Source organism: Cucumis sativus, chromosome 2, assembly GCF_000004075.3.
Source record: "Cucumis sativus cultivar 9930 chromosome 2, Cucumber_9930_V3, whole genome shotgun sequence".
In the NCBI taxonomy this organism is placed as follows: domain Eukaryota; kingdom Viridiplantae; phylum Streptophyta; class Magnoliopsida; order Cucurbitales; family Cucurbitaceae; genus Cucumis; species Cucumis sativus.
This window is the reverse complement of record NC_026656.2, coordinates 12,934,261-12,946,324: the sequence shown is the minus strand read 5'-3', so window position 1 is coordinate 12,946,324 and position 12,064 is coordinate 12,934,261. Positions and strand designations below refer to the sequence as shown.

At 35.2% G+C, this 12,064-nt stretch overlaps 3 protein-coding genes and 1 long non-coding RNA gene across 4 annotated transcripts; all 4 read right to left on the bottom strand.

The window, feature by feature from the left end:
• Nucleotides 1-3,359: 3,359 nt before the first annotated feature.
• Nucleotides 3,360-5,787, bottom strand: LOC116402093. Its single transcript, XR_004214498.1, has 2 exons — nt 3,893-5,787; nt 3,360-3,791 (listed from the first exon to the last, which is right to left on the bottom strand). It is a non-coding gene; the product is annotated as an uncharacterized LOC116402093 (long non-coding RNA).
• A 1,289-nt stretch (nt 5,788-7,076) lies between these two features.
• LOC105434610 (auxin-responsive protein SAUR23) lies at nt 7,077-7,645 on the bottom strand. Its single transcript, XM_011650973.2, has one exon. It carries the CDS (start codon nt 7,516-7,518, stop codon nt 7,225-7,227), a length of 294 nt encoding a protein of 97 aa, XP_011649275.1. The 5' UTR covers nt 7,519-7,645; the 3' UTR covers nt 7,077-7,224.
• Nucleotides 7,646-9,160: 1,515 nt separating this feature from the next.
• On the bottom strand, nt 9,161-9,769 carry LOC101211923 (auxin-responsive protein SAUR21). The gene has a single exon (XM_011650971.2). It carries the CDS (start codon nt 9,653-9,655, stop codon nt 9,362-9,364), a length of 294 nt encoding a protein of 97 aa, XP_011649273.1. The 5' UTR covers nt 9,656-9,769; the 3' UTR covers nt 9,161-9,361.
• A 1,346-nt stretch (nt 9,770-11,115) lies between these two features.
• On the bottom strand, nt 11,116-11,733 carry LOC101203413 (auxin-responsive protein SAUR21). Its single transcript, XM_011650970.2, has one exon. The coding sequence runs from the start codon at nt 11,638-11,640 to the stop codon at nt 11,347-11,349; it is 294 nt and encodes a 97-aa protein (XP_011649272.1). The 5' UTR covers nt 11,641-11,733; the 3' UTR covers nt 11,116-11,346.
• Between the last annotated feature and the right edge of the window lie 331 nt (nt 11,734-12,064).

Sequence of the window (12,064 nt, the reverse complement as noted above, 5' to 3'; positions counted from 1 at the left end):
GGGAATGAATGTGTTTTAAGCTCAGTTTGTTGTTTGTTCTTTATTTATAGTATTAGAGAAAATAGTTTTGTTGGTGACTGGTGCTTTTCTAATGGCCACTTAAAGACAGGTGGTTAGGTATCTAAGAGAGCTATTTTAGAGATCTGCTCAACTTAGAAATGATTTTCACATCTCTCTTAGTTGTATCAAATGTCAGCCCAGTTGTTTGGTTCAAGTGATTGTCCATTCCAGCAACCAAACTTGGTTCGGTGAATTGAACGCTTAAACAAAGAGTGTGTTAGGTAAAAGAAACACGGCATCAAGTTACAGAGACAAGATCACCTTTCATAGTAAGAGAAATGGTTACATCATTGGTACAATATCCTAATTTAATTTGGAAAAGAGACACCAAATGGATCATATTAGAGGTACCGAATGCATCATATTGTAAACCAGAGGCTGAAGCCAAGTACACGTACGCCTAATACATAAAGACAAACCATTTAATAAGCATCTAATCATGTCTTTATTTGTTAAATCTAATAGTTTCATCCACTTAAAACAAATTTTATAGCTGGAAGCAGCTGCATATTAATGAGGGAATGATGATGGATGGAATTCTGATGTTAATACTACTACTTTCTTTGAATCGTCATTTGTCTATTTTCTTACACCTTCGTGTGTCAAATCCTGTTTGATCTTGCGGATATAGTTACTGTTGTAGGAATTTCAAGGAAGCTTCTGCACACCATTTTCAATGGGATATCTACAAATCTCACTTTTCCTGAACGATAGGTAGAAGGTGCAATCTTGCTTCTTTCACGTCAGTTTATTCGTAGGACCAAAAGAAACTAATAAGTGAAGGAAAATTTAATACCTAACTCTTCCCTTCACTTGTGAGCTTGAAATATGAACCCAACAAAAAGTGGGAGTCAATATTAATTGGGAAGGATAACATAGCAGGGGTTTGAACATGGAACCTTCCTAGATCACTTACTTTGATACCACCGAGACTTGAAAGGAATAGAATATTTTGCATTCCGATGATTCAATTGCAAGATACATAGCCTTATATAGGAGAAAGACTCATTACATAAAAGCTGATTTAATGAGAATAAAATGAAATCATTGAAGATTTTACAGCTGATTATCTTATTTACGACCTACACTTATTTAATTACATGATAACAAAGCATAGGGAAACTAGATATCCCAAAATCCATGATCGGAACAAACTTCATTTATGATAAAGTTTAACTTTTATTACGATGTAAAGTCCAGTTAAAACAACCTAGACATTATCTTGCGTAAGCTGACTGACTAACTAACCATATTCTACTCTGACTTACTAAAACTGGGTGAGAAAGTAGCTAAGGGAATTCTCTTCTTCATAATCTTTCAAGAACTGTGCAGCCTTGAAGTAAGATCAAAGCAAATCCTCTGCTAGGAACTATCAAAGCGCCCACGGACTGGTCATATCTACACTCCTCAACATTAATAATATTTGATTACGTATGTTGGATAATTCATTCAAATATTATAAGGGAACCAAAATGCACTTCCTTTGAATTTCTCCAGCACAAATTGCAATGTGAGCGTTGGGGACATGAGCTTTATTTTTAGTTGTAACAACCTGCACTATGAGAATTTGATTGGCATTGAGGACAGCTGAAGGCGAACAGACTCCCAGATAGGTTCAGCTTAATATGGATATAGAATCGGAAAAATGGAGTCATCGAAAGAAGATTTTGTCACAATTTCCTCTTTACAATTTGATCAAAATCATGAAGCTTAAAGCATAATGTAATCTGTTAAATCTAAGAATTGCTGAAGATCTAAGAACCGATAAAGCTAATTTTCCTCATAGGGTAAAGTCGAATGTTTCTTTCACCATATTTGGTGTTTATTAAACCAACTAAGAGTAGTATTGTTCACATATTAGCATTACAATCAAATTTTCTTGGATTTGGTTAGTTTGAAGTTTAGTTAGGCTATTCATAACAAATAAATAAAAAAAAACAAAATTTCCCACAGCTTGGACTCTCCATCACAGGTAGAGCACCAGTGAATAAGCTATACAAAAATTGGAGCTCAACTGGTCTATTTTTCATTATAATCCCGTTGGTAAAAGCACCTTTACAATGGAACTCATTTACAGGTAGTCTGCTCTACAACATTCTAGCATATGTCAAAAAAACTCACGAGTTGAAAAAAGGTTGTAAAAAAGTGGAAGCTTGCCCTTTGCTCTTCATCCGTCAAGATATTTGCAATCTAGAAGTGAGATCAATGAAGGCATCCTCTTTACAAGGAATTGTTAAAGCCCCTTGTGGATGATGGAAGCCAAACTCTTCCTCTGAATGGTTAAGAAGTTGTTGGAATGATGGATGGTTTAGGTAAGATATCGGAACCACAAACCGCTTCCTTTGGATCTCTCCTACATAAATAGCTACATGGCCTTTTGGCACGTCCAATTGACCTTTGATAAATCCTGACTGAATCTTTAATATCTGCTTGCCATACGGAACCAAGGATAGCAATCGAATCCCCATTGCTTGAGAAGAAAGGCTCTCCCAGTGGTCTAAAGCTTCGATCTGATTGGTATAGGGCTGGAAGAGAAATCAAGACTTGAGCTAAGTTTGAATTTGGTGTTTGAAGGCTCAATTGATGTCCATATTTATATAGTTTTGTAATTAAGAGATTCGTTGGCGAAGATGGTATTCAAATGCCCAAGTGGGGTATTGAAGTCAGGTGGTTGGGTATTTGAATAGGCCACTTCACATGGTTTTGTTCAACTTGGAAAAGCACTAATTTCTTTCTATCATCCACCAGATTCTTAGAAGCTTACACCATAAATTTCCATTTTCATTGGCTAAGTTGTTCAGTTATGTACAGCCAAATCACTGTCCAAGCTTCACTATGAATTAAATGCTAACAGATAGCGCATTATATAGAAAATGGAAGGATAGAACATCCATGTGATTGCCTTTCCACGAAAGCGCAGTCAGCTACATTGTTGGACTCGATGTCTTGGTCAAAGGACTCCAAAGGCTCACGTCTTCCAAATTGCAGACCAGGACTAAAGTTCCCAGTCAAAGTACATAACCGAGTCAAAAATGTCAATTCTTAGAGGCATGTTCATAAAGTTCTATGGACGTTGAGAGTTGCCAAGTCAAGCAGAGGAAAGTTTCTCATATGGCCACCTAACAGGGTGGCATTATAAATAGCAAAACAGAAATGGGATTGGGAAAAAACACTTTTAGTGATTTCGGAAATTCAGCCTCAATTTTAAAAACATTTTTAAATTTTGGAAACAAAAAATAGAAATTATCAAACAAGTTTGTTTCTTATAAAATGAGAAACATGAATAAGAAACCGGAACATTCTCAAACAGGACCTTAGTGATCTCACGCTTAGCAAACTTCAAAAAGTTCTCGAGAGCTAGAACATATAAAGAAAGTAAAAAGTTGAGACATCAATAGCAGAATGACCAGAGGTCCCATCACTATATTATGCAATTACAATTGGTCATGCTATAAGGCGGCCCAAAAAAGGGCTATTCTTCATTGGAAAGAAGTCTCAATAAGGATTGAGAGGGGGAATATCCCAATTAGTACGAAAGAACTTGGACTCAAACACCAAGCATGGAGCTAAAGATAGATGGTTAATGACTTTGACGCTATCTTAAAGGCTTCTTGAAGATCCTTTTTATATCACAAAAGCACTCACCTTTGAATGATTGCTGCAATCCATACAAAGAACTCTTTGGTCAACATGGTGTCATGGCACAGTCGCAAAAAACCCCACAGCTTTTTCTGTCATTTTCACAGTGGATATAAATTAAATTTATGACTGGCATTGGGATTTTAATGAACAAAGAACCTCAACTTTTCTTTCTTCAGATACCAGAGCTTACCTTTGACATCACCCGATCCCCAGGTAGACGCATCTTTTCAGCTCCATGGTCACTTATCTTGTTTATTGCGAGCATAAGCCGAACATCCAAATTCTGTCAGATATAATATATCACGTTTTACACCAGACAACATATCTTGTGAAGTTTTTGAACCTACGGATGGGAATGGACAAGAAGATATTAGATAACAAATTGGTCATTTTCATATGCGATCAGTAGTTTGCTCTTGTTTCTTCTTAATAAGCAACTGCATTGAATTATGTTCCGTTCCTTTGAGAATTGTATAATATAATATCAAGATCACATTCCTTTTTAGATAGAAAATTATTTTGATGCTTCATCTAGAATCCTACAATCATTTGCCACAACTTAATCTTGCCTTTTTGTCACTGAATTTGTTGAAATCAAGCTCTTGCGATAAAGATTTCCTAGTAGTGTTTGCTACTATTTAAGACTTGAGAATGCTCAGTAAACATGTCCTCCATACTGATCGTTAGGAGCTCAAAATGAAAACCATCCAACTTCAGTTTTTTCTCAATTCAAGAATGTCTACCTATCTCGCATACAGTTTTTCGGCTTTATCCATCAACTATGAATACTGACCTCTGAACAAATTGACAAAATCTCAGAAAAAGCATATGTAACTTTTCAGCGTTAAAGCAAATAAAACAGTAAGCCGATCTCTGTTTCCCTGGACCCAAGTAATTGTGTCAACCTTCAAGAGCAGGTCACTGTCAAAATCAACCTTAATCCATGGTAGAATCATGCTCCACTTTCAAGTCTGTTGTTCCTAGTTTGAAACTTTGAGATTCCTGCTATGTAAATTTCTAAATCATTCCATATCTTGGCTTAATTCCTGAATGAGCGACCATATCCTAAAAGAGCAGCTGGTTCAAGAATGAAAAACTGCCTCCCATCTTCCCCAACAACTCTTGCTCACTTCCATAGACTTGAAGCACTACTCCTTCTGAAGAATGGAAGTCGCATTTAAAGTCTGCATTCAAAGTAACATAAACTGGAGAAGCCACCCGATCTTCTGGTATGCCATTAGGAGGAAAAACGTAAAATACAAGAATTTATCAGAAAATATGCAGCTTGCATATAAAATCTTATTGGCTCTTTATATAGTATCAGCACAAGTGCTTCTAACAAAAGATATCAAGAAAACGAAATGAGTGGAGAAAAGGGACATGCATAGACCAATTTAGACAAAGATAGTTAATGAGTAAGGAAAGGAATTTGACTGCATGTAATAGACGCGTCAGACCTATGGACAAACATTACACGCATCTCATATCACACATAAGCGAAAATGTATTAGACAATCCTAAATGGTAAACATCTAAGATTATAGCATGCTGGAGACCAATATTATTCTTGTCTGAAAGAAAATTTTACAAGTGAGCTGGAATCCATTTATTGATTAGTCTTTTTCAACGATAATTTATTCCAGTTTGGTACCCTCCAGTATACAATTCTTCTCCAGTCAGATTAGAAATGCAGGCAGGGACGGATGATGGAAGTTTGTCACATGACTTTGTCATCAGTTGATCTTCCACGACATCAAATTTGGTTTAGAAGTTTTATTGGCCTCTTATCTTGGCCTATAACTGTACAAAATTGGAACGAATGGACTGCTCACCAGTAGTTAGAGCACATGATGAAGTGTGTGTATTCAAACCGAATAAGCATCCCATGTGAGCATTGATGAAGTAGGCCCTCTTAGACACCCAATTACACTGTTTTCTTCCCATCACTTCTCAATTCTGAACCCATAAATACAGATCCAATAAACTTCAATCTCCAACTCAAATTTCAAACACATCCTCATTCAAGCACAACACTTCCCAACTACTAGATCTGCATCAAGGAGAAACCCTTTCAAAAGAAATCATGGGAATCAGACTACCTTCACTTCTCCTCAACGCTAAGCAATTTGTCAAAATGCATAATGTTTCTTCTAGAAATCAATGTGGTGTTCCCAAAGGCCATATTGCAGTCTATGTGGGAGATATTGAAAGAAAACGGTTTGTGGTTCCAATATCATACTTAAACCATCCTTCCTTTTCAGCTTTGCTCAAGAGTGCTGAAGAAGAATTTGGATTTAAACATCCAACTGGAGGTTTGACAATTCCTTGTAGAGAAGATGTCTTCATCAATCTCACATCCTGGCTGCAAACTTCCTGAAAGAGAAGAAAAGAGCAAGCTTCCACACAGTTTTGCCAGAGTACATTTTTCTGCCATAGTTGAGACTTGAGAGTAGAGCATCAATGTAGAGTAGTTTCTCCATGTAAATTGTTAGTGGAAAGGAGATACGTAGAGCTGTAATCATAAAATAGAAATAGACAGTCCATGGTCTTGTAAGAACACTGTGCCACTTCTTGAATTTAAATTCACCAAAATTCCTTGGGGTTATCATTTACGTTCTCATTCAAAGTTACATGAATATATCTGAGCACCACACCTTTCATCAGTAAATCATTCAAACACAGTACAGCTTGAAACATCATTTCAGAAAACAGTTATCATAAATCATATCTTTGAATAAATTTCAAGGATTAGTTAAATAAAAGTTAAAATTTTAATATATGTTCTAACCAATTAAATAGATTTTTTTCATGTAATTAAATGAACTAGCCTTTCATCCCATCCACGTCAACACACAGCTTCTTGGTGGAGTACGAATTACACCAAACACTTGTGTAATTATAGCCTTTCTATGATTTTCAACAATTGGAAGGCTATCATTTCTTAGTTCCCTAGCTTCTTCCGGGGAGGGCCCTCTTGTCCCTCGCCCTTAGACTGTTCTGTTTTGTTATATGAATATACTTGTCTCTTATCAAAAAAAAAAAAAAGTTAACTCAGCAAACGTGGGAACCGAAGTGTCTGTTTTGAAACTAACTTTACCACCACTCGTTAGCTTATAATCATATTCTTAGGTCTCTCTTGATTATCAAAGGTGGTTGATATGATATTTCATTACTAAGGTTATGAATGCAAAAAGAAGACTTTACTTCCATTGTAAACACAGATTTCTTCTTTTCCCTGTCCAGATATTTACCTGGATGGTTCCGATTAGTTAACTTAAATCTCGTTATTTTCATAGCTTATCATTTAACATATGAAAATTGGTGCCCACATTGCAAGAAAAAAATTGTAACCTTGCTAATTAAATTATCAGAAAAACACAAGGCAAAGAAACACAAGTTTTTTGTGGACAAAGAATTTAACTTCATTGCAACTCATGTGTGTCAAAGTTTCCATTTACAGTGGTATTCACTTTTATCTTCTATAAACAAAATTGAGAGAATATTCTCTATGGTCTCAATCCTTCATGAAATATGCAATCTAGAAGTGACATCAATGAAGGCTTCTTCTTTGCAGGGAATGGTCAAACCTCCTGTTGGATGGCTGAATCCAAACTCTTCTTCAGCTCTACTAAGTAAATTCACAAATGAAGGATGATTCAAGTAAGAAATCGGAACAAAAAACCGCTTTCTCTGGTTTTCTCCAACATACACCGGAATGTGGCCTTTGGGAACATCAGACTGACATCTTATAGAAACAGATTTCATCTTGAGAATCTGCTTGGCACTGAGGAGGACCGAAGGAAAACGGATTCCCATCTCTGAATTTGATTGAGATAAAATGTGCTTGTACTTAAAAGAGAATATGTGAGAGATTTGGGTTGGAGATCAGCTGTTTGTTTTTGGAGTGTATATATAGAAGGAGAAAGGAGAGAAGATAAGAATAAAAGATAGCAGATATAGGTTAGAGCTAACCTACTTCATCAAATACTCACATGGGTTGCTTTTAGTGGTTGAAGTACAATCGCTTTCAAATTTGATCCAATTTCTGTTACTGTGGACCCTCTTGTCCCAATAAATGAAGTCCTATTGAAACATATCCAACTGGCAGAAAAATACTAGTTGGTATTGGATGCATACCACAAAATATGTGGTGCGTAAAAATGATGCATATTGTAATATCACAAGAAGCAGAGGACTTGAATGCCTAAAAGGATGCTTGGGATCTGAGGCTTGTCATTAAGGAAGATCACATGTATGTTTGCTGCTGCATAATACTAAGTGGTAGAAATGGTTTCCAGCATACCAAAATCGTTTACAACAATAACTGGCTTATCAAGCTGTCTTGCTGAAGTTTGATTTGAAAGGAATCAGAGTGTTTTTTATGATAGATCAGCACTTTGAATGAATTGATTTGGAGTTATTCAGATTAATCATTCGTCTTCATGTTGCTCCCTTTCCAATTTTTCAACAGACTTCTCCATTCAAAACTTATGCTTAAATTGGAATGCTTGTATTTTTCTTGCTTAGTATTTATGTTGTATTTGTTATAGTACTTTATTTTATTATTTATTCATTTCTTGTTTCATTTTATTTTGATCCTTAGTCTCTTTTCCTTTCCTTTGAAAATATTTGTACTAAAAGCAATTCGAGGTTTACATATTTTCTTCACACTAGATATGCAAAAGTAGAGCTCTCTGCTTTTAGTAAGTTATAATTGAGATTTATTGGAAGTTGAACTTGATTCTATTGCAATAATTTGGATTTGATGCACTTACAAAAGTTCAATGTATAAATTGATATAATTATTAATTCAAACTTTTAATTCATAAAATTTCATATGAAAAAAGGGAAACATTAGGAGCCACACAAATTAGCTGAAGTAGATTCTTTTAAGTTTTTTTTGTTATTATCAGAACTATAAACTCTCTGCTGTTATAATGAAGTCTTCTTCACTATGAAGGCAGCAAATCCATTTGTCATTTCAATTAAATTTGAACATTTTTCTACCACTCTCTCTATCAAGAGAACTCTAAATATATCAGAGTGAAAAATAAAATCTTTAAACATGAAACATTTCTAGGGATACAATATAATCAGAAATTCCATCTTCTGTAGAAATTCGCACATGAAATGAATGATGAACCATGTCCAAATTATGAGACAAATAATTAGAAGTTCAGTAGAGCATACTCTAACTCATATGGAGAGACAACCGGTTGAACAATAACCAAAGCACTTAGAATCTCCACTAAACAAAGCATATTTAGTAGTATCGTTTAAAAAAACATCATATGGGACCTATAATTGTATCAACGAAATCCCTCAACTTTTATAGGTTAGCCACTTTAAACCCTTAGTATTTTCTTTTAAAATTGTCTATACATCAACTCAGTTAGAGTTTTCATTTGGCAGAGTAAAAGTCAGAATTTATAGTGAACAAAAATAAATCACATAGAAGTTGATGCTGAATTGTTTCTGTATAAACTTTTTCATAATCACAATTTCTGTAAGTAATTTCTCTTTACAATGCCACTCACATACAAGTAAGGAGGCACTCTAATCTAATACATTCTCTTGCAAGTCAAAAAGCAAGTGAATGGAGAAAAAAGAATAGAAAAATATTGTCATAAATGACAGATTGCCCTTTACTCTTCATCCTTCAAGCTACTTTCAATCTAGAAGTGAGATCAACAAAGGCATCTTCTTTGCAAGGAATTGTTAGACCCCCATGGGGATGGTGGAAGCCAAACTCTTCCTCTGCACGGCTGAGCAGTTGTTGGAACGATGGATCGTTTAAGTAAGATACCGGAACCACGAACCGTTTCCTTTGAATCTCTCCCACGTAAACCGCCACATGGCCTTTTGGAACATCCAGTTGGTTTTTGGTAAAACTTGACTGCATCTTCAAGATTTTCTTTGCATGAGGAACCAAACATAGTAATGGAACCCCCATTTGTGTTATGATGAAAGACTAAGAAAGATTTGAAGTTTTGTTCAGATTGGTACAGAAGCAAGTAGAAGAGGAAGTTAACAGTTGAATTTGGTGTTTCAGCCTCATAGTATGTTTATATTTATAGAGATATGAAGAAAGAGCTTTGAAAGCATTGGTGCTTATCTAATTTCAAAGTGTGGTATTGGAGTTTGGTGGTTGGGTATTTGAGTGGACACTTCCACATGGCTTTGCCTAACTAATCAAAACCGATCCTGTGATCCTATTATCCTTCTCTCTCCGCAGATATTCTATGGCTTATGTTTGTTTTTATATAAGATTTTCTTGTTTTGTTGGCCAAATTGTTCCATTCATCACAAGCCACTGTCCAAGCACCTTAGTTGTTACACCAAATTAAATGATTCAATATAGAGTGAAAGACAATGAAAATGGAAGAATAGAATATTCTTGTATCTGAATTGGAATGGATGACCCCATTAATGGTTGTAATTTGCTAAAATGTCTCCGATTTGTTATCTGATGCTTAAAGTGTCCATGAACAAGGATCTCACGTCAGGATTCAAGGATGACACGCTCTTATAGGATGTCAAGGACAACAAACCGAAACCTAAGTTGTATATGCATTTTGTTATTTATGTGTTTAGCCCTAAGATTTAAAAAAGGTGATAGATATAAACCCTCTAATATTAGAGACGACTCTACAATTTTTGTTATCTTATATTTCTTGTTAATAATAAATTGATCTCTTCTTTTATCTATGGACGTAGTTAACACACTTATTGACCCACGTAAATCTTCATGTTGATCTTTGTTGTCTATGTTTCTCCCTTTCTTTATTTATCAACTTTGTAACAAATTTGATGTTCGGTTGAGAAATAACCAAAAAAGGCATAAGCATCAAATTATATATTAAAGAATATGTTTGCTCTCATTAACAGATTTAGCAGTCCTTGTCTAGTAGATTGAGTGCCGTGAACCATGCGAGTTGGAATGAGATTTTAATCAATGCGAATTGCAGTGAGGAGGTCAGTTACATTGCATAGACCTCAAAAGTGCACCAAATGTATTTGTATTAAATTATTGAGTGACTTAAAAGTTTAAGCAAATGGATCATGGATAAATTTAATATTTATATCAACGTTCTAACATTCCTCTCATATGTGGCTAGAAAATTTTTAAATCACTTTCAAACATGCACTTCATTACTCATGAGCAGGATCACAACTCGAATTTGTGTAATAATATTGTTAAGTTCTATCTCGGAAGTTGATATGATAATTCATCACTAAGGTTTTGAATGCAAAAATAAGACTTTACTTCCATTGTAGCCGATGTTTGTCATTGTTTTACTTTACTGCATCAGAGATTTTCGGAGAGATTTATTCGAATGTTTTCGAAAAGTTTACTTAAATCTTGTAATGTTAACAACTCATAACTTAACATATGAAAATTGGTGCTCCACATTTCAAGAAAACATGTTGTAACCTTGATTACGTTATCAGAAAAACTTAACGCAAGAGAAGAAACACAAGTTTTTGTGGACAAAAGAATTCAACTCCATTGCAACTCATGTGTGTCACTTTACACATTGAAGTTCCCTTTACAGTGATATTCAACTCTATCTCCTATAGACAAAAAATGAAAAGAAAAGTTGTCAAAACTGTCGAGAGTATATTCTCTGTGTTCTCAATCCTTCATGAAATATGCAATCTCGAAGTGACATCAATGAAGGCTTCTTCTTTGCATGGAATGGTCAAACCTCCTGTTGGATGGCTGAATCCAAACTCTTCTTCAGCTCTACTAAGCAAATTCACAAATGAAGGATGATTCAAGTAAGAAATGGGAACCAAAAACCTCTTTCTTTGGTTTTCGCCAACATATACCGGAATATGGCCTTTGGGAACATCAGACTGACATCTCGTAGAAACAGTTTTCATCTTGAGAATTTGCTTGGCGCTGAGGAGGACTGAAGGCAAACGAATTCCCATGTCTAAATTTGATTGAGCTCTTGATATGAATCTGGAAATGGTAAAATGTGCTTGTACTTGAAAGAGAATATGTGAAAGATTTGAGTTGGAGATCAGCTGGTTGTTTTGAGTGTATATATAGAAGGAGAAAGAAGAGGAGATAAGAACAAAAGATAGGAGACAGATGTTAAAGCTAAACCACTTCACCAAATACTCACATGGGTTGCTTTTAGTGGTTGAAGTACAATCACTTTCAAATTTGATCCAATTTCTGTTACTGTGGACCCTCTTGTCTCAATAAATGAAGTCATATTCAAACATATTCATCTGGCTGAAAAATACTAGTAGGTATTGGATGCATATTGCAAAATATGTGGTGTGTAAAATGATGCATGTTGTAATATCACAAGAAGCAGAGGACTTGAATGCCTAAAAGGATGCTTGG